The 19,543-nt window shown below is 61.2% G+C and overlaps 2 protein-coding genes and 2 non-coding genes across 10 annotated transcripts; 1 reads left to right on the top strand and 3 right to left on the bottom strand.

Moving 5' to 3' along the window:
• Positions 1-619: 619 nt before the first annotated feature.
• On the bottom strand, positions 620-18,937 carry EIF4G1 (eukaryotic translation initiation factor 4 gamma 1). Of its 7 annotated transcripts, none has more exons than XM_030456464.1 (33): positions 18,853-18,937; positions 17,766-17,826; positions 16,441-16,549; positions 16,254-16,340; positions 14,529-14,702; positions 14,049-14,148; positions 12,278-12,390; positions 11,145-11,237; positions 11,000-11,066; positions 9,749-10,621; positions 8,584-8,672; positions 8,207-8,393; positions 7,721-7,854; positions 7,338-7,475; positions 6,973-7,146; positions 6,696-6,893; positions 6,280-6,426; positions 5,950-6,186; positions 5,768-5,872; positions 5,228-5,381; positions 5,023-5,120; positions 4,821-4,923; positions 4,612-4,714; positions 3,725-3,981; positions 3,522-3,637; positions 3,176-3,348; positions 2,893-3,018; positions 2,720-2,801; positions 2,392-2,490; positions 2,135-2,269; positions 1,964-2,045; positions 1,747-1,887; positions 620-1,634 (listed from the first exon to the last, which is right to left on the bottom strand). In XM_030456464.1, exons 3-33 carry the CDS (start codon positions 16,513-16,515, stop codon positions 1,453-1,455), a joined length of 4,842 nt encoding a protein of 1,613 aa, XP_030312324.1. In that variant the 5' UTR covers positions 16,516-16,549; positions 17,766-17,826; positions 18,853-18,937; the 3' UTR covers positions 620-1,452. The 7 variants fall into 7 exon arrangements, with proteins under 7 accessions (XP_030312324.1, XP_030312329.1, XP_030312328.1 ...); XM_030456469.1 differs by having other exon boundaries at positions 7,338-7,457; XM_030456468.1 differs by having other exon boundaries at positions 17,766-17,822; positions 18,853-18,871.
• Positions 7,221-7,295, bottom strand: LOC115598794. The gene has a single exon (XR_003987926.1). It is a non-coding gene; the product is annotated as a small nucleolar RNA SNORD66 (small nucleolar RNA).
• On the bottom strand, positions 8,466-8,538 carry LOC115598793. Its single transcript, XR_003987925.1, has one exon. It is a non-coding gene; the product is annotated as a small nucleolar RNA SNORD66 (small nucleolar RNA).
• Positions 17,081-18,046, top strand: LOC115598768 (collagen alpha-1(III) chain-like). Its single transcript, XM_030456354.1, has one exon. The coding sequence runs from the start codon at positions 17,081-17,083 to the stop codon at positions 18,044-18,046; it is 966 nt and encodes a 321-aa protein (XP_030312214.1).
• Positions 18,938-19,543: the final 606 nt, after the last annotated feature.

Genomic DNA, 19,543 nt, shown 5'->3' with positions numbered 1-19,543 from the left:
CACCCTCTGCTCCATCCACAGAACGGACAACTCTGCAGAGACCCTCTAGGACAGCACAGCCTTACCCCATCCCCACCTGCGAGACCAGAAAGCTTCCACTACAATAAGTTGTTGCTGGGAGCCCAGTTCATCTCCTACATCTCCTGCCCCAGGGCAGAGCTTGAAAAGACCATACAGGTCCTGCTACTTCTGTGCCCACAGGAAAAGGGACACCTGGGGACATTGAGGCTCTGCTCCACCACCAGGGTGGAGGCAGGGCTGCCTGTTCTGCCAGAGCACCCTGTGACAGGCAGAGCTGGGAAGGTAGGTCCCAGGGGGTCTGGCTCCAGGCACATGTGACCCCCTTGCCCCCTCCCAGCCCCAGGGTGGGGGTACCTACCATCTGCCTTGGTTGCTGGGGGGAAGCTGGTCCCCACCTGGGATCCGGGCCAGCACTCCCCACCAGCCCAGGCGGCAAGGGACATGGGATGGGGGGGTGGCAACAGCGGAACACGGGGCATTATTTAGCAATGTTCTTTTATTTCCAGTTTTAAGGTGAAAAGATGCCTTTAAGTCTTCAATTAAATACTCCATAACGAAAAAAAAAAAAAAAGCAAAAAAAATTATTTACAAATTCACGTGACCAGTAATTGAATCCTTGTTTTAATAATTACACGTGCGGCTCGTCACATCCAGCGCTCTATAAATACAGGGGACGCGGATGCAGGGCCGCCCCGTTGCTTGCCCAATTGTGGCCTTAAACGTTTGGGAGAGGATGGGAGGTTTTGGGGGGGGGGGGGGAGGAGGGGACTCAGCCTGGTCCAGAGAGAAGGGGTCACCCCCGCCTCCTCCCAACTACCCTCCCCAGCACCCTCCCCAGGTGTCACGAGTAGGAGGTGGGGGGGAATGATTTATATTTAAAATAAAAAACCATGGGGGGAGGGGGGGGGCCAGGCAGTGATGGAGGAATAGAGAGGACAGGGGAGGGGGAGAAATCACGCTCCTGTCCCCAAACCAAATTTAATAAGTTTATATATATATAATCTCTCTATATTTCAGCAAGAAGTGGGGAGGAGGAAGAGGAGGGGGGAAAGGAGGGGAGAGATTTTTCCCCATCCTGTCCCCCCTCCCCATGAGTCCAAGGATGCTCTGCCCCACTCCCAGAGACCCAAGGTGCCTGCACTGGGAGGGGGAGGAGAGGGCCCCCAAGGGGCCCCACCACAACAGCCACCTCCATCAGCATCCACTTATTATAATGGTGACAAACTAGTACAGGCCTTGCAAACACAACCAGGGCAGGGGGAGGAGGGAGAGAAAAGAGAGAAGGGGGCTGTGGGGGGCACAACTGGTCCCTCAGCCCCAGCATCAGCAAGTCCAGGGGGGCCAGGGGTAGGAGGGGGTGGAGTTCCTCCTCAGAGTGCCCTGCTCGCTCTCTCCCCCCTTCCTCCTCTTCCTCCTCCTCCTCACAGTTGCTCAGTTGTTGTCCGACTCATCCTCGGCATCCCGGAGCCAGGTGAAAAAGGCTGTCACGGATTTGAGAGCCACCCCTTTGCCCTGCTGCTCAGCCAGGTCTTTGCTGGACTCCCACTTGTAGAAAGCCTCCTCCTTGATGACATCCTCGTCGTAGAGGGCATCAAAGAACATCCGCAGCAGGTCTAAGGAGACACAAAGGGGAGCCCCTGCCATTCTCCAGCCACCAGACACCCTGCTGTGGCGATGACATACCTGCCACCCCCCTCCTCAGCCCACCCGTCCTGCCACACTCACGGGGAGGTTGGTCTAACTTCACCACCAAGGCTTGCAAGGCGTAGAGTGCCTGGAGCTCCTTCTGTTCATCCCGCAGGTATTTCTGCAGCAGCTTGGCTTGGTTGCGGATCACCAGGGCGTCCACACGGTAGGGGTTCTCGACTGTGGAAGACAGGGCATGAGGGGATGCAGTGTGGGCAGGGGGACAACCTCTCCCAAGCCTCACCCTGGTACTCACAGATAATGGCCGAGTGGCACACAGATGTCATCAGGGCCCTGATAAATGTGTTGGATGAGACCTGCTCCTCACTCAGGTTGGCCTGGAGAAGGGAGAGGAGAGGGGCTGTGAGGTGAGGAGGAGCCAAGTAGGGAGCGCCTGGACCCGCAGGTGCTGCACCCACACCCTCACCTCTATCCAGTCGTGTATTCTTTGGTTGTTTGGGTTCTCCTTCAGCAGTTTGTCCATTTGCTTGCACAGCTCCTCTGATGTCAGCTCCTTGCGGCTCGGCGTGTCTGAGCTGTCCCCCACCGTATATTCCAATTTCTTGGGGAGTGGGAAGAGAGGAGCTGTTAAAGGCAGCAGGGGGAACACCATGCTCTTGGCAGCAGGACCCCCAGGGTCCCTGCACAGCCAGTCTCTGCTCCTCACTGCCACTGAGCTCCCACCTGCTCTGTGACAAATTTATTGACATCCTGGTCCTCAGGCAGGAATTCCTTCCAGCTGAGGCCCCCATCCCGCCACAGCTTGCCAACAGTCTTCTGGCCCTGCAGGACACATAGACAGTTGCCATCAGTACCCCACAGCCTCCATCTCCAGGGAGGGGGATACTGCAGCTTGGCCACACCACACTCATGACCCAGACAGGGCAAGGGATGTCCCCCCTACCATTCCCTCTGGTGGCAGCAGGATCCCATCCCCACATGCCAATCTGACCTCTCAAGCTGCCAGTCCCCAAGGCAGCAGTCAGCAGCTCCACGAGCCCCATGCACTTACCATGCCCTTGCACAGCAAGCCCAGCACCTCGACCAGCAGAGTGGGGGCCTTCCCAATGGGCACCAGGGGCTTTGTTATCTCCCTGCACAGAATAAGGGACCTGGTTGAGCTATCTGCCCCCAAGAGCCCCCCTGGAGCCCCATGGCAGCCCCACAGAGGGGAACAACCCTCACCTGAATAGCTCCTCCATGGGGATACCTTCCTCCTGCAGGATAGGGGTGATGAGCTCAGCCAGGTACAGCCAGATGTGTGGGATGTCAATCTCCATGTCTTCGGCAATCTCCAGGATCTCCCGCAGCCTGCAGGGCAGAAGTGGGCCATTGCGAACCAGCAACCCCTACACCCTTAGCTGGGAGGGACCTTGGTAGAGCTTGGCAGTGAGCCCTGCACAAGGCAGGACTGAATTCAACACTGGGCAAAATACCAGCTTGGGGCCAGGCTGCCCCAGCCCCTCACCCTTTGTAGTACTGCTCCTTGGACAGCGTGCCTGCCTTCACCAGCTGGCACAGCAGGACACCCATGTGCTCGCGGGAGATGGTGCTCCTCTCCAGTGTGGACTCAATGCCATTCTGAACAAAGATGTAGAGCGAGGAGGGGCTGCCCAGCTCCTGCACACACTGCAGGGCCTCCTGCAGGGAAAAGGGGGTCAGTGCTGCCCTGCAGCCAGCCCCAGCTCCCCCCTTCCTCACCCAGGCACAGCCAGCACACTGCCCAAAAGCCCAACAGTGCTGCTGCCCAGGGAAGGGGGAGGCATGTTACAGGGGGGCACACAGTGCCATGCCTGGCCAACCCCTCCTCTCACCTTCATGTCATTGATGTGCAGGTATTCCTCTATGATTGCCTTTGATTTCTTCTCCAGCTCTTCTTCTGACAACATAGGCTTAGTGGAAGCTGCAGGAGGTGCTGGCTCTTGCTTAACTGTGAGGAGAGAGCAAGAATCAGGCATTGCCTAGGCCAGGCAGAGCCACAGCCAGACCCCCAAGGCGCTGCTCCTCCCCAGCTCACTGGGCTCTCTGCTCCGGTCCCGTTCCTCCCTCATGCTAGCAGCCTTGCGCACGACCTCGGGGCCACTCTGCTTCTCCCGTTCTCGGCTCCTGTCCTCTGTCTCTTTACTGAAGCTTCTCTTGGTGAGGGCAGACCTGTTTCTTTCTGCCCTCTCTCCCCGGTCAGGACGCTCCAGGCGGTCGGTGCTCTTCTCTGAACGTGACTCCCGGTCCCCTCTCTCCCCAGCCTTCTCTGACCTGTCACGGCTGGAGCTGCTCCTGCATGGGAGGAGGATGGACACTGTGTGAAGAGATCATTGCCATCCTTCCTGATCCCAGAGCTCGGTGAGGCAAGCCTGTCGCACTCCAATCCCAGACCTTTCCAGGGCCTCTTCTAGCACTTGACCATCCCTCAGAGAAAAACATTTTCCCCCCCTCTCTCTCCCCTGTTCCAACTCACACACTCTGCCTTTCACCCTGCCCCTTGGCATGGCTGAGCAGAGCCTGACCCAATCCCAGTCATATGTCCCCACAGCAGACTGTGGTGAGATCCCCCTTTGTTTTTTTTCTTCTTCCGAAAAAAAATAACTCCAATTCTCCTTGGGAATCTCATGTTCCAGCTTCTACAAGACTCTCTCCAGCCCATCGATGTCTGTCTGGTCCCAAGACCCCTAGAGACAAGACCCAGAACCCAGGTGTTGTCACTGAAGTGCCAAACATAAGGGGGGAAGCACAGGGTGGTGTCAGCCACCTTTGCTGCAAGGACTCACTACAAACTCCAGGCTGCCCTAGTGCCCCATCCCGCCACAGGGCATCACTCCAGCTCAGACACCTTATATGATTCCCTATGGACTGCCCAACCACTGTCTGATTTGGGGAGTTCCTCTCAAGGCAGGGCTGGCCCCTCACCTCTGCACCACACGGCGCGACTCCAGGCTCTCGGCAGGGGTTGACTGCTGGAGCGCTGAGAAGCGGTTCAAGGTGCTTGTGGCTGGTCGCCCTGAATCAGACGCTGTGCATGAAAAAACGGGAATCTCAGTTCAGATCCTCCCCAACACAGGAACCTCCAAGGGGAAGGATCCCCATTCCTGCCCCGTCCGGCCCCAAATGCTGCCCACCTGAATCTGCAGGCTTTGCACCAGACCCTCCACTGCTGCCTTTGCCCCAGCTCAGCCGCCCACCCGGTGCAAAGAGCTGGTTGTTGGAGTCGATGGATCCAGGCTGCAGGCAGAGAGACAGAGTCAGCTCTGAAATACACACTGAGGCAGGATTGGGGCCAGGTAGCTGGTTCAGCTGCCCACACTGCACCCCCAGCCTCACCTTGGTGATCTTCGTTAGCCGGCTGGTATCAATGGGTCGGTTGCCCTTGCTGATGGGCACCGTGTTCCACCCATCGTCTGCAACCAGGCTCCCACGCCCTGGGCACAAGGGGGGACAGACATAAACCAGGGTCCTGCCTTGAGCAGCGCCCAGCAGGAGCAACCCACCCCTGGCAGCCTGGCTCTCTCCAAGGCCAGGGACTCACCGCTGGAGGATGGCCCTGGGGGTCCTCTTCTCTTGTCCTTTGACATGAGCTGTTGCACTTTGATGTGCTCCCGATGCTCCTCCATCTCTGCTTCCTTGTGGATCTGGTCTATCGTTTTGGGGCCCTGGTCTCCTCGTCGCGGCACCCAGCTACTCTGCAGAGGGAAGGGAAGAGGCACTGAGCTGGCTGGAGGATAGAGGGAGAGACATTTCCCCTTCCTAGCCATCCCACCTTCAAAGCCTCAGGCCAATCTGTCCTGCCTCAGCCACAACAGCTCCCCATGTGCTGTGGCAGCTTTTGGCACAAAAAGGCTCAGCTCCCAGAGCCCCCCTGCATTAAACAGCCGCCGCTTACTTTGTGCCCACTACTATAACCATACTAGCCAAGGGGTGGGGCTAGCATGGCGTCTCTGGGGCTGGCCACAGCCTTCATACCCACCTCTCCCCTCCTGGGGGACAGAAGGACTGCTGGCAGTCAGAGGACACAGGCCATCAGTTCCATGGGACCCAACCCCAGGCAATAGCAGTCACTATGCCTTACCCGCCTGAGGTCTATCACATCCTGCAGCATGAAACGGATTCGGGATGATGTCTTCTTCTCTTTGATGATTTTCTCCATCTGGTTGAAGTACTGGTCCATCCTGGGCTACAGAGACAGTCATTATCACATCCTTCCCAAAGGCAAGGGCAGAGCAAAGCAAGACAGGATAGGGCAAGGGGTACCTTGGCTTTCTCAAAGTCCAAGTCCTTGCCAATGGTGGTAAGCAGGCGGCAAAGGCACTCAAGAGACTCCTCATCATGATTTTTGAGCAGCTTTACCACACAGTCATGCATGATGGCCTCTGTCAACATCTTCAGTTTAAAGAGCTCTCCAATGAACTTGATGTTGCCCAGGGATCGCCGGCGGGCCTTATCCCGTGCCTCCTCCAGCTCATCCTTCATGCGCGCCTTCTCCTCAGGCTGCAGGGACAGCACAGCAGGGCAGCTCAGAGCCCAGAGCCACACCAAGGACACCCACATCACCTCTCAGCCACAACCTCCAACCCAACTCACAGCACTGGCATCATCCATCTCCTTCTGTCGCTTTTCAAAGATCTCGTCATCATCCTTGTCCTTCTCAAACTCCTTCTGGCAGCGGTTGAGCAGCAGCTTGCGGAAGTTCACAGTCACCGTGGGCTTGTCTGTTGTGGGCACTTTGAGCTGCAGGGAGAGGTACAACCCGGGGCAAGGAGCTTGAGTCATGTCTCCCCCAAAACTGGCCAGCATCCCAGCAAAGGCACTGCTCAAACCAGGGCAAAGCCACCCAGCACCCTCATAGTGACCTGTGAAGACTCTGGACTTGGCCCTCCAGCCAAGTTTCTCAGTTTCTCCATCCCACATGGAAATACTGGGCATACTGCTCAGCTCAGCCAAGGCCCCCAAACAAACATCTGCCATCTTAACTAAAGCACCACTTAGCTCCTGCTCACCCCCATAAGGCAACGGCACATGTTAGCATAGGCAACAGAGAAGTTTGGCTCCGAGATGGCCTTCTCGAAGACGAGGTCGATGACACCCTTGAGCCGCTCCTCCGTGTCGATGGACAACTCCATCACCTGCTTCATCAGTTGCTGGAACATCTGGGGTGTCAGTTTGTTGAGGATGCTGCGAACACGGCGGAGCAGTTCCTGCAAGGACGACAGAGTCAGCTAGAGCCAGGCACATGCCCCCCTTCCCTCCCACCCCCCAACCTGCCCCAGATCCCACCTGCGTCTTGATGTTCTCAGGATCCTCCTCCTCAGAAGCACGCTTGCTGCTGGGTTTCCAGGCCTTCTCAGCCTTGTTCAGCTTGACATCCTCATTGAGGGACACAGTGGCAATGATTTTGCGAGGTTCCTTCCTCTGGCTCTGCTGGGAGCGACGTGGACCCAATCCCGAGGGCTGACAGGGGGAGAAGAAACTCAGCAATTTGCTCTGGGACCAGCAAGGCTGGCTCCCAAGGTGTCCCCATCTGCCTGCTCAGATCCTCAGCTCCATCATGGACATCAGTGGCCCAGACACAGTGGCTCAAAAGCTTGATCATCACGTAGAGGCAGAGGGGGACAGCGTGGGCGAAGCAAGGAGATACTTACCAGTCCCCGGTTGCCCATGACCGGCCGGCCAAGGTTGGCAAAGGAGGGGGTGAAGTCAGGGCTGCAGTTCATGCCACTGAGGCGGATAGGGTCAAGCGCCCGCAGTGGGGTCTTGTTGGCCTGCGAAGGTACACAGGGCTGAGGTTGCCCGGGGGCAGAGGAGCGGGATGGATCCATCCCCCAGCCTCAGCGCCGGGACAAGGAACTGGAAAAAAGGCCCCCAGAAGTGCCCCTTCATACCACCCCCAGGCTCAAGGCTTGTTGCACAGGATACAACAGAACCCCAAGCACAGCAGGAAAATCCTTGCCCTGCCTTGCTAAGGCACAAAGAGGAGCCAATCCCCCACCACTCATGCTCCCCTAATTTCCAGGGCCGCACCGACCTTGTCCAGCACCACGTCCGTGATCTGTGGCAGTCCCTCTGGTTTCTGCATGCTGGCAAAGATGAACTGGAAGCCCAGCAAAAACTCCCGGTCATATCGCTTTTTCTCCTCAGGATTCAGTGGCTTCCATTGCTCTGCAGTAGGGGCAAAGAGGGAGACTCTGATGTGGCCAGTCTTGTATCCTCCACCATGAGCTGTAGCAGGTCCAGGCCCACCCAGGGATCAGTGCAGTGTGATGTGGACAGCTAGAGAGTTGCTCCAGCCTGGTATGCCATGAGCACAACACTGATTGCTTAGACACAAAAGCCTGATGCCATTAGCTCCCTGCCTCCTGCCAGGACCTTGGCTCTGGAATCCCTGTGCCCTACCCTATGCCAGGCTTAGGTAGGGAGGAGAGCTTGAGGAGTTGTGACCCACTCCCACGCTCTCCAGCAGTGGGTCCAGAGGTGGTGGCTCCCAGGAGGCCTGGCCCAGAGCACAGCTCACCTTCCTTGTAGCGGTACTTCTGGTCAGCAGCTTTGCCCTTCTCTGGGGCCAGCTTGTCCTCCTTCTCCTCCCACGTCTCCTCTGACTCCTCCTGTGGACGGGGTGGGGCTACGTCCTCTGCTTCACGGGCAGGCGGAGATGCAGGGGGCTTGTTCTCTGTCTCCGAGGCACTATCACTGATCTGAGACTGCATTAGGAAGAACAGGAACAGCGGTCACTCCACAAGCCTGACCCTGACCCCTCCACCCAGGCACCCACCCCCCTCAGATCCTCATTACCATCATGAAGCATCAGTGGCCCAGACACAATGTCTCAAGAGTTCATCACAGGAGGAGACAAGACACGGGGTGACCCCTCAACACCTCTGGGACACTCACCTCTTTAAAGGCATCCAGCAAATCGCCTACTGCCTCCTTCTTGTTCAGCTCCTTCATCCTTCGCTTCTTCTTTGGCACTGACATGGCGACTGGGAGGAGAGGTAGGGAGGTGAAGGACTGGAAGCCTTCCATCCCCCACCTACCCTGACAGCAGCTTTGGGGTCACAAGCAACACCTCAGTAACACAAAATTACGATGGGGCTGTGGACGAGCCATGGAACACAGTCCTGCCACCCCAGCACAGCCCCCCCTTCCCAGACATACTGTGTACCCACACGGACACCTGAAGCCCTCCAGATCCTACACACAGCCCACCATGGTACCCCGCAGCCTCAGCAGGCACCTCAGAAAACACCCCAAACAGGCACACCTCATACCAAAGGTGTGTTTCTCTAAAACACTCCATACACACCTATTCCCAAGCACAGCACTTCCTACTCTCCTCCAGGGATCCCTGCAGACACCCACCCCCTCAGCAGGACAGCCCTTACAGGAACACCCTCGTACATGCTCTCCTCCCTCACAACCCTACACAGCACCCACACAGAGGTGCTCCTCAGAAGCACATCTGCCCCCAAGTCATGCTCCTATAGCCCCTCTCTGTATGAACATGTCCTCCCACCTCCCACCACACCCCTCTGTAACCCCACACTCCTGCGCAGGGTGCTTTAACTCACAAACACAAAAAAGACCCATTCTTTTACCACGGCACCCCAGGGTACCCCTATGGGTATACCCCTACACAAGGTGCCCCCACAGCTACAGCCCTGCATCTCCCCTGCCATCCCTCTACCTGCTGCACCTCCTCACGTCCCAGATGGCTGAGGACAGCCCTCAGACACAACCCCAATACATCCGCCCTACAACCCAGGCACAAGGCATCACATAAAACACATTTCCCCATAAAAAACACGCCACGCCACCCCACCCTCCCCTAGGGCACTTCCCACACCCACCTCTCTATACCCACCCCATATGACTGCATACAGACACACATCGCAGACTCCTTCCTCCATACCTCTGTGTCCTGGGCCACCTAACCCCATCCCTCTTCTCTGATACCCTCCCTAAACCTAGCACTGCAGCTGGGCAACCCCTCCACATCATCCAACATCCAACCAGGTGCATCCCAGAGCACCACACACGCCAGCCTGGCATCCCCAACCTTGTGCAGTCGCCTCCAAGGTCTGCGAAGGGGCAGGGGCTGGGCTTGAGCTCCGCTCTGTGGCCTCACCAGGGCCTTCGCTCTCCTCCTCCTCCTCTTCCTCTGCTGGAGGAGATGCAGGGGTGCCGGGCTGGGCCGGCTCCTCGGGCTCTGAGATAGGGCTGATATCTGACTCTGGCTGCTCCTCGCTCGGCTCCACTTTGCCAGCACCCTCCACCCCATTGGGCAGGGGCAGTTCTTCAGGCTGGGCGATGGGGGAGTCCAGGGCAGGCATGGGTGCTGGTGCAGGCACCGGCTGGCACACGGGCACCTCAGGGACCGCCTCAGGCACCTCTTCTAAGACCCCATTGGCCTCAGCGGCGGGCTCAGGGCAGGGCTCTTCCCGGGGTGGTGGAGGGCTGGGGGAGGCGGGTTTGGCGGGTGCTTCAGGGGCCTGTGGTACGACTGGTGGTGGTGGCGGCGACGGTGCAGCCGGCACTGGGGGCACAGCTGGCATCGAGGGAACAATGGGCACCAGCGGCACCTCTGGGCACACAGGCGCCTGTTGGGTGGGCTCTGGGAGGGGAATGGCAATCTCCTCCTCCTCCTCCACGGCCACCGTGTCCATATCAGGTGCGGGCACGAGGGGCAGGTCCACAGCCCCTGGCACTGTAGTGATGGCGCTAAACGTCTTGTTGGGGTCGGGCGGCGCCTCGCCCAGCTCTGCTTTAGTGTCCGCGTCCACAGGGGGCTCCATTGGCACCAGCGTCACAGGTGAGAGCACCACAGGCTCCACCTCGGGAATGAGGGGTGGGGGAGGTGATGGGGACGCTGACTTGCTGGGCTCCAGGGAGACAGGCTTGCTCACCACCAGCGCAGGCTTTGGGCGGTCATCTGTAAGGTGGGTGGTGTTAACGGGAGGCTCTCCAATCTACTGTTCACCCTGCAAACCCCCCCCCCCATAGACCTCTCCCATCTGCAGTATGGGTAAGGACAGATGTGCCAACCCACATCACAAAATGGTGAAGGGGACAAGAGGTGTCCTTCAGTGCCCAGTGGACAGGACAGCTGGAATGAGCAGACAGCCTCCAAGAACTCTCCTGGACCCAACACTGGTGCCCTGATACACAGGGAACACATCTCACCCCACAAGTCCCAGGTGAACCAAGGAACAGCGAGGCCTTTCCGCAGCACCAATAACAAGGAGCCTGGCAGCAGCTGTGCTGGGTGGCACACCCACACCCGGCACCCACCTCTGACACAGGCACTTACCTGGCCGGACAATAACTGCTACATGGGGGGTCTCTCCATTGGCCTGGGGCTCCAAACTGCTTCCAGCCTGGCAGAAAGCAAAGAGGGAATTAATCAGGGTCACTGTGCACATCCCGCTGCCCCCAGTCAGGGGGTTCCCCTTTACCTGTGGAGGGGTGGGGGTGGATGAGGTCCTTGCTCCGGACATGATTTCTTCAGTGATGTCTTTGCCGCCTTGGTTGGGGTCTCGTATCCGGATCTGTCCATGGGTCAGGGCAGAGAGAGGGAAGTTGTCAGCAGGGTGGGGAACACAGTGCACAAACTACCCCCTCCACTTGGGACTGGTACCCCCAGGACACCCCCTTCTCTCCAATGGGAGAAGCGAGCAGTTCATTCAGCACTGTGCCTGCTCTGTCCACACGCTGCTTGAGGACTGGCAAATGACATGACACCTCCCCACAGGGCACAACACCACAGACACCAGACTCAGTGCTCAGTGGGAATTAACAGCACAGGGCAGAGTAAGCCCCGTAAGCCATGATAAGCAGCCAGAGCCAGCACTTTGCCCTCAGGGGCTGGGGGACCCCAAGGCAGCACCACCACCCTGGCACAGGTGTGGGACACCCATTGCCTCAGGGACACCACAGGGGACCAGCTTCAGCATGCAAACATCACATCAAGCCCCGTGCCCACTGTGTGTGCAAGAGCCATAAGAAACCCTGCTGGGGAGGGACACGGGGCTCTGGGACCCTGGTGGACACAGCACAGCCATAGGTCTTGATATCCCCACCCCCACACAACCTCCTTCCAGGGCTACAAGAGCAGAACCTGAGGGGCACCAAGACCTCTCCCAGTGATAAAATGTCAGTAACCCCCCTCCCCAGCCCAACAGCACCTCACACTCCCAGCACAGGGCTGTGCCAGCAGTCACCCAGCTCCCCACTATAAATAGGCCCCGTGTGAGGCCTCCCGAGTGCCGGCATCTCCGGGAGCAGACAGCAGTTGGCAGCTGCAGCACCCCCGCCCCCTCCGTTCCGTTCCGTCCTCCGTCCCCCGTCCCCCCCCCCCCGCTCCAGGAGCCATGACTCAGCACAATGCTGCCTGCCGGGACAGCCAAGGTCGACAGCACCCACAAATCCTCTGCTGAGCCCCCCAGCCCAGGGGACATGGCCCTGTGCCATCCCCCTTCCCTAGCATGCTGCACTCTGTCCCAACCCATGCAGGATGGGCACCTGGGGCTGGCACCGTCCCCTCTCACCTGCGAACACACCCCGTGCCCAGAGAGGGATGGCTCCTTACCGTCTTCCGCTCTCGTTTCGGGGGGATCGGCGGCTGCTGGCTCACAATAACTTGGGCGGTGGGGACCCCTGTCGGGAACTGCTGCACCCCCTGCGCTGGGTAATAAGCACCCGCTGGAGAAGAGGGCAGAACGTCAGAGGGAGCAGCCAACACAGATCCTCCGAGTCCGTCCCAAGGACCCCCCAGTCCCCTGAACACAGGGGTCTGCCAAGAGCCTGGGGAACCCGTGTCACTACACAGCGAACCCCCATTGCATCCGGCCCAGATTGTCCCAACCCGCTCAACAGGCCCGACCGAATTCCTTCCTCGTGAAGCAGAGCGTCCCTGCGCCACCCCCACGCCCAGCCAGGCCCTGCGGGCGCCCGCCATGCCCACTGGCTCCAGACCAGGACACTCAGCATGGGGACCTTCAGCCATGCCGGCTGCGACCGTCCTGGCTCGGCGGACAGCCACCTTCCTGCCATGAGCCCTTATCTCCCCAGGACCGGCACCAGCCCAAGGGCGGCACCAGGCAGCCCCATCTGCACTCTCCATTCACACCCAGAGCGAGGGGCTCAGGCTCCCTGTCGAGCTGAGTACAAAGGAGGGAGCCATGCCGGGGGCTGGAGGCACAGCTGGATCCCATCCAGGGCTGGCACAGCCCCCAAGGGACATGCCACTCCTCCCAGGGCAACAGCAAGCATCAGCCCCCAAGCAGTGCCACAAGGATGTGGGTGTTGGGGGGACACAGCCCCCTCCAACTTCAGCACCTTCCTGGTGATTGCAACATCCAGGAGCCAAGGACCCCTCCTCTGCCCAGGGGGGACACAGACTGTCCCCGCACCCCAGGATGGGCCAGGCACAGCAGGAAGGAGGGAGACCTCAAGCTGCCCAGCCCTGGGGACCAAGGCATATGAGGCACACCACACCAGGCCACCCACCCAGTCTTGTGGGCAAGGAGCACACTGCTACCGGCTCCTCTGGGAACAGTGGCAGCCCTGAAGCAGAAGCAGGAGGCAATCCTGAGACCTCCAAAGAAACGCTCAGGGAGTGTCCCAGTGCTGAGGAAAAGCAGCAGCCATGCCCCAGCCCAAGCACAGGAGTCAGCCACTGCCAGGAGCCACCTCTGTCCTCTGCGGGGCCAGGTGGACCAAGGGACAAGAAGGAGGGAGGACAGTCACATACCTGGCTCAGGAGAAGCCCATCTCCGCCCCAGCTGTGCTCTGCTGCTGTGCTGGGCCCAGGCCGGAGGCCTCGGCTCACATTTCTGTGTCTGCCGGGCCTCCTGGGACCGACCAAGCCTAAATATAGTCACAGCCTGGGTGGCCACATGCAAGCCGGGGGAAGCAGGGGGGGCTGCTCACACCACTGCTCCCCAGTGCTGGGAGAGGGCAGGCACAGAGTGGCCCTGGCACCCCCAGCTCAGCTCCTTGGGGTGCCGAAGGCTGGGAGGTCAGCACGCACAAAACTGCTCACAGCTGGACAGTGAGTGAGGGGGACCAGGGGATAAAGTCTGCCCCACTTCTCTGCCAGGAAAGTTAAATATTAAACGGTCCCGATTTGGAAAAGGGCAGCAGTGGATGGACTGGTGGGACCTCAGTGCTGCTGGGAGAGGGGTAACACCCCCTGCCCCCTGTAATGAAGTCACAGAGTCAGCCCTAGTGAGCTGGCAAAGGCAGCAGAGCCTGTGCTCAGCTCTCAGGCACAGGGGCCTGCATAGAGAGCCTAAAAGGAGGGAAGTATTTGGGCTACAAGAGCACCAGCAAGCAGAGAAAATCCTTCGCATCTGTACCGTAAGTCCCAAACTCTGTGGGGCTGGCTCCAGGGTAAAAGCTAGGGGCACCAGGCTGGACCGGGTACTGCTGGGTCGGGACAACGTATGTGGAGCGGCCCTGAAATGGGAAAGAAGAAGAAAGGTTGGCTATCTTCCTCAAAGGACATAAACTTGCCACAAAACCACTGACATACCCCCAAATCTGGCAATGAATCATCAGGGCACCAGAACAGGGAGCAGGACACAGGTAAAGTGGGCACCAAAAGCCTTTGGGTGCTGCTGGGGAGGGGGACCAGCATTGCCAGTCACCTCTCTTCAGAGTTGAGCAACATCCTACTAAAATCAGGGGGCGCTGGGTGCTTGGAGAGCCTGGGGGAACCCTTCTGCCTTTCCCTCTCTCACAAGCAGAGCTGGGCTCCCAGCCTGGGTAACATCATCACCCCTTCCCCCTACCCATCCCCAAGTCCCCTCCCACAGAGCCCGGGGCACAGCCCTCACCTGTCCGGGAATGTAATAGGCTCCTTGGGAAGGTGTGTAGGATATCTGGGAGGGTATCATCATCACCTGGGAAGCAGCCGGATACACATGGGCAGGGGGGCCGGGCCGAGCCGTTGTGTTACTCTGCACACGGGAGGCGCTGGCGGGAGGCTGCGCCCTGTTCTGGTAGAAATGCTTGGGGAGAGACAAGGTATGGTGTCAGGCAGAGTGCTGGCACCCCTGCCCAGCACCAACACACTGGTATGGAACCCCACCACCTCCTGCCCCACCCTGGGAGAAGCAGCCTGGCAGAGTTCATCACCCAAAAAATTCATAATGGTCTCGGGGAGAGGGACGCAGGTCCAGGAGGGATGGGGGGAGGGGAAATCCCCTCCCGTGCCGGGGTGCAGACCCCGCCTCCCTTCCCGGAGCTGACCCCCACCCCAGCACCATCCTGCCCCCACGCACCTGCGGGGCAGTCTGGGTCCACCCGACCCAGTTCATGCCCGCCGTGGCCCCCTCCGAGCCCAAGTGGGTCCAGACGCTCCAGCGCCCGGAGCCGGCCGCGGCCACACGCAGCTCGGCAGGTCCCGGCGTGCTCCGCACCGGCTGCCGGCACTCGCACGGAATGCTGGGAGCTGTAGTCCCGCCGTGCCAAAACTCGCCGTGTCACACGGCCAGGGTGCGCACAACTCATTCCCCTTCCCCGGCCCGTGCCGATCATCCCAATCCGGCATTGCCAGCATCCCAAACCCAAAAGTGAGTGGGCGAGTAAGGGTCTGCACACACACGCCGGGGTAAGGAGAAAGCGTTACCTGAAGAGACCTGAATCCTCCCTGTTAGCAAGTGCACGCATACAGAGGGAAAAGGGGAAAGAGAGAGACAGGAGTTACCCGAACTGGGACAAGGCTTGGACACGGGATGGCTGTCAGAGGGGACAGGAGGTTGGGAAGCCTGGTGCCCACATCCCAAATCTACTGGGGTCCTCTACTGGAACCCTTCCCTGCCCCTTACAGGGGTCCCTGGCACACCAAGGACATCACCAGATCTGCCTCCAGCAGCTCCTTCACACAAGAGGGTTTATAGAAATCCAGAACCTTGTGTGGCACCACATGCCCTTGGGGACCTCCCACAAAGTGGTGGGGGAAGAGGAGGAAGAAGGACACAGGCAGAAGCAGCAGCCTGGGCTGGGGTTAGCACAGGCACAGCCACATGCTGCAGGCTTCATGCGAGGAGGAAACTGGGAAGACACTGCAGGGAAACCCCCCCAAAGTCAAGCAGATGTCTCCCACTTTCCCCGGATGAACATGTTCCCTGGCTCTGGGGTCTCCACATGCTCCCCAGACCCTCTGTGCCCAGGGTAGGTGTTTCTGTACAGTGTCAGAGCAGGGTGTTCGTCATGCAGGGTAGGGAAGGTGGGTTAGTACCTGCTGGTGAATAGCCCGAGGCCCTGCTGGAAACTGAGAGAGGAGGAGAGGGAGGTTTGGGGCATGGGAGGAAGGAGAGAAGAGCAGTCACTCGGTGGGCATCCCTGGCCAGGGGTGTCTGCCCCCCAACCCCAGGGCCAAGAGGTGCCAGGCGGCAGTCATGGTCCAGATAGCAGGGGCACACCGGTCCTGGGGGTCACCACAAGACTCCAAGCACCCCCAAGCATGATGGCAGTGGGGGCTACTTGGCCAGAAGGCAGAAAGCTGCTTGATTTTTCCCCACTACATCACGCCCTCCAATCCAGGGCAAAGCCCTTACCTGGCGCGGCTGAGAAGGCGTATTCATTTGTGAGGTCGGTGCCGGGTTAAAAACCACAGGTGCCGTCTGACCGGGTGGGAATGTCGGCTGGAGGAGGCAGGGAGGGAAGGAGATGGCACCACTGCCCCTGGCACGAAGCGGGGAGGCAAAGCTGGGTGTCCCCCCACAACCCCAAGAGGCTGGTTACCTGCGGCAGTCCGGGAGAAGGGGCAGGGTGCGGGGCTGTCGGGGCTCCTCCTGTGGGCTGTGGAGCTTTGTTCATTTCATGGGGTTGTGCATAAGGATCCCCTTGCTATCTGCAGGGACAGCGACAGTGAACGTAAGCTATAGGTGGGCAGCACCCCACGCATCTGTCCCCCCATCCACATCAGCCCCAAAAATAGGGTATCTGCAGCCCCTCAGTGTAAAGCCAGACACTGGCTATATCCCATTCACAGTATCTCACCAGGGCATGGACACCCACTGGGGCATAGGGAGAGGGTAGTAACCTTGGGCAGGTTCTCTGGAGCAAAGTGCTCATCATGCCCCTAACTCAGCCATGGCCCCTGGCAGGACTGACAAACCCTCCCCAAGGTGACCCCACAGCGACCAGCTAGGAACCCCAAAAGGTGCCCGTGACCACTGCTAGCACCCAGGCCATCACCAGCTCCAGGGGGCTGGGTGGGCCAACAGCACCCCGGCGTCAGCCGTGCCCAGCTCCACCCCGGCTGACCTACTAAGGCTTCTCTCGGCTGGCCAAACCTGTTCCTAACAGTGGCGCCAGGTCCCCAGCACACACCACAAACACCTACCAGGGAGGGCAGGGATCAGCCCCCACATACCCCCACATGCTGACACTGCCACTGCTGCCCTGCCCAGGGGACCCCACACTCCCCCCTCTGCCACCAGCACCCAGACAGCCCTGGCAGCCTCCCGGCTGTCCCGGTAGGGAGTTGGCAGCCGGGGCAGTGCCGCTCTCCCCGCCCCAGTGCAAAGGCCGCTGGGGCTGGAAGGAGAAGCAGTGCTGCCCACCCCACAACCCTGCCGGGAGCCAGGGGGATCCCCTGCACCCCATAGCACCTGGCCAACCCGCTGCCAGCTGGGGCACCCCGGGGAGCAGTCGCCGTGCTTCTGGTAACCTGATGCTCAGCCGCGTCAGCACAGCCGGTGTGGGGCAGTGCCAGACAATTCACCGGGGTGCCCCGACCACCCCGCTGCCCCTCCAGGACGGAACTCTAGCATTAGAAGGTGCTACCTCTTCTCAGGGGTCCCCTAAACCACAACCCCGCTGGAAATGGGTTCTGCCAGGGTTCTGGGAGGTGACAGGAGCTGGCTGCATCCCCCAGCCCCCCACTCACCAAGGAACCAAGGGTCCGCCCCTAGGACATGGTGGCCCAGGCCATCTTAGCTGGGCCTTAGCACCCATCACCACAAAAAGAGGGGAATGGGGAGTGTCACACAAGGGACGGGGACAGCCGGGGACATCCCCGGTCCCCCACCGCCGGCACAACCAGGAGCGAGCGGGATACTCACCCCCCCGCGGGAAAAACCTGGGCCGGCTGAGCGGGCCTGCAGAGACCGTTCATCCGACTGACTTGAAGAGAGGAAGGGAGAAATACGTCAGCCGGGGGGGAGCCCACCCGGACTCGCCACCCCCACCCCACCGGCCAGGTCACCTCCCGGGGGTGGGGGAAGGCGAACCCCTGCCTCCCCCGCAGCGGGACAGGCCGGGCCTGCGGCCTGCACTGGGCCCAAAGCCGGGGACCGAGAGCCCGGGACAACCAGGCCCCGTCCGAGCTGGAGCCGAGGAGTGAGAGGAAGGGCTCCGCGGAAGAAAGGGCTCCGCGACAGCAAAGGCCGAGCCACCGGGCACCCAGAGGAAAAAGATGGCCAGGCCGCGGCAACGGGCCGGGAACTGCCGGCCCCACAAGGCCCGAGCTCGGCCTCGCCCCCAGGGCCGAGGCGGCGGCCAGGCAGGCTGCCGCTGCCGACTCCGCGTCGGGACGGCGGGGCAGGCCCAAGGCAGCGGCACCATCTTGGCGTCAGGAACAGAGGGAAAAGGGGAGGGTGGTGGCCGGGGGGTCGCAGCGGCGGGGCGCGGCGCGGGGCCCGGTGCGGCATCCGGCAGCCCCGCTCCCCCCCGCGGCGGCTGCGGCCTCTGCCAAGGACACGTGTCACTGCCGGCCGCCGCCATGGCCCGCGGCACCACCGGTACCGGCGTGGCGGGGATAGGGGGCACGCACCACGTGCGGCGGCGGTAGCGACGGCGGGCCTAGGCAGGTTCGGCGGCGGGAGCACGTGCGCGGCGGTGGGGCGCACCGGCAGGCACGTGGGCGCGGAGCGGCGCCGCGCGGGACCACCACTGGCGGCCAGGCCGGGAGCGACGGGGAACGGAGTGGGACGGGGGCAGGGCAGCGTGCCGCCGGCGGCGGGGCGGCGCCCACGTGGTGGCGGCAGTGGCGGCAGTGGCGGGGCGCGGCGGGGCCCGGCAGCGCGAGGCCCGGGGAGAGGGCACGCGGCCCGGTACCGGTACCCCCACTCCCCCGCCCGCCCCCCCCCTCCCCAACCCCCACCCACCCGCCCCCCCGCGGCGCGCGCCCGCCCCGCCCCCGCCCGTTACCTTCAGTCTCCTTCAGCGCGCGCGGCCCGACGCAGCCGCAGCGCAGCGCAGCACGACCATTTCCGGAGCCGCGCCGCGCGCAGGGGCGGGGCCGCGCGCCGCCGCGGGGGAGGGGCGCTCGGGGGCGGGGCGCGGGACGCTGCGCCTGAAGCCTCCCCGGGAACCGCCCCGCGGGCACGTGACGCCGGCGCCGCGCCCCGGACACCTCTGTCACGTGGCGGGGCGGGAGGAGTCTGCGCGAGCCCCGGCGGAGGGACGGGGCGAGGAACGCCCCCTACCGCCCCAACGCCTCCCGGGTGTCCCCGCCCACCGCTCCCACAGGCTCCGCCCGCTCCGTGCGGTAGCACGTGGCGCGCGCCGCAGCGGGACCAGACCACCGGCACCGCCCCGGCCTGCGCCCACCCAGGATCCAGACAGGACTCACTCCCACGGGCACCAACGCCTCCCCAGCCCCCCCCAGCGCCTCACACCCACGTGGGGGACAGCTTCCCCCCTCGACCCTCCACACTGCAGCCATCCCCCTCCCCTGACACTGAGCCCTCCGCACCCACCCAGCCGTGGCCTCCCGGCTGGGGCACGGCACCGGTGCTGCCGACTTTGAAGCGGGACAGGGCTCTCCTTCTCCTAAAAATCCTTCCCTGCAGCCTCCACCCCACACCGAGATGGATTTTAACCCTCAAAGCGGCACAGG

Source organism: Calypte anna, chromosome 9 (genome assembly GCF_003957555.1).
Source record: "Calypte anna isolate BGI_N300 chromosome 9, bCalAnn1_v1.p, whole genome shotgun sequence".
In the NCBI taxonomy this organism is placed as follows: Eukaryota; Metazoa; Chordata; class Aves; order Apodiformes; family Trochilidae; genus Calypte; species Calypte anna.
Note: the sequence above shows the minus strand (reverse complement) of the source record. Positions and strands in the feature narration are given on the sequence as shown.

Bases quoted from the DNA above. Each gene is read 5' to 3' on its own strand.
- EIF4G1 (XM_030456464.1), bottom strand. From the start codon at position 16,515: ATGAACAAAGCTCCACAGCCCACAGGAGGAGCCCCGACAGCCCCGCAC. The intron at 14,703-16,253 runs GTAAGGGCTTTG...TCTCTCCCCAAG, and splicing joins CGCCTTCTCAGCCGCGCCAG to CATTTCTACCAGAACAGGGC. The intron at 6,894-6,972 runs GTGGGATCTGGG...TCGTCCTTGCAG, and splicing joins CTGAGAACATCAAGACGCAG to GAACTGCTCCGCCGTGTTCG.
- LOC115598768 (XM_030456354.1), top strand. From the start codon at position 17,081: ATGCTGACACTGCCACTGCTGCCCTGCCCAGGGGACCCCACACTCCCC.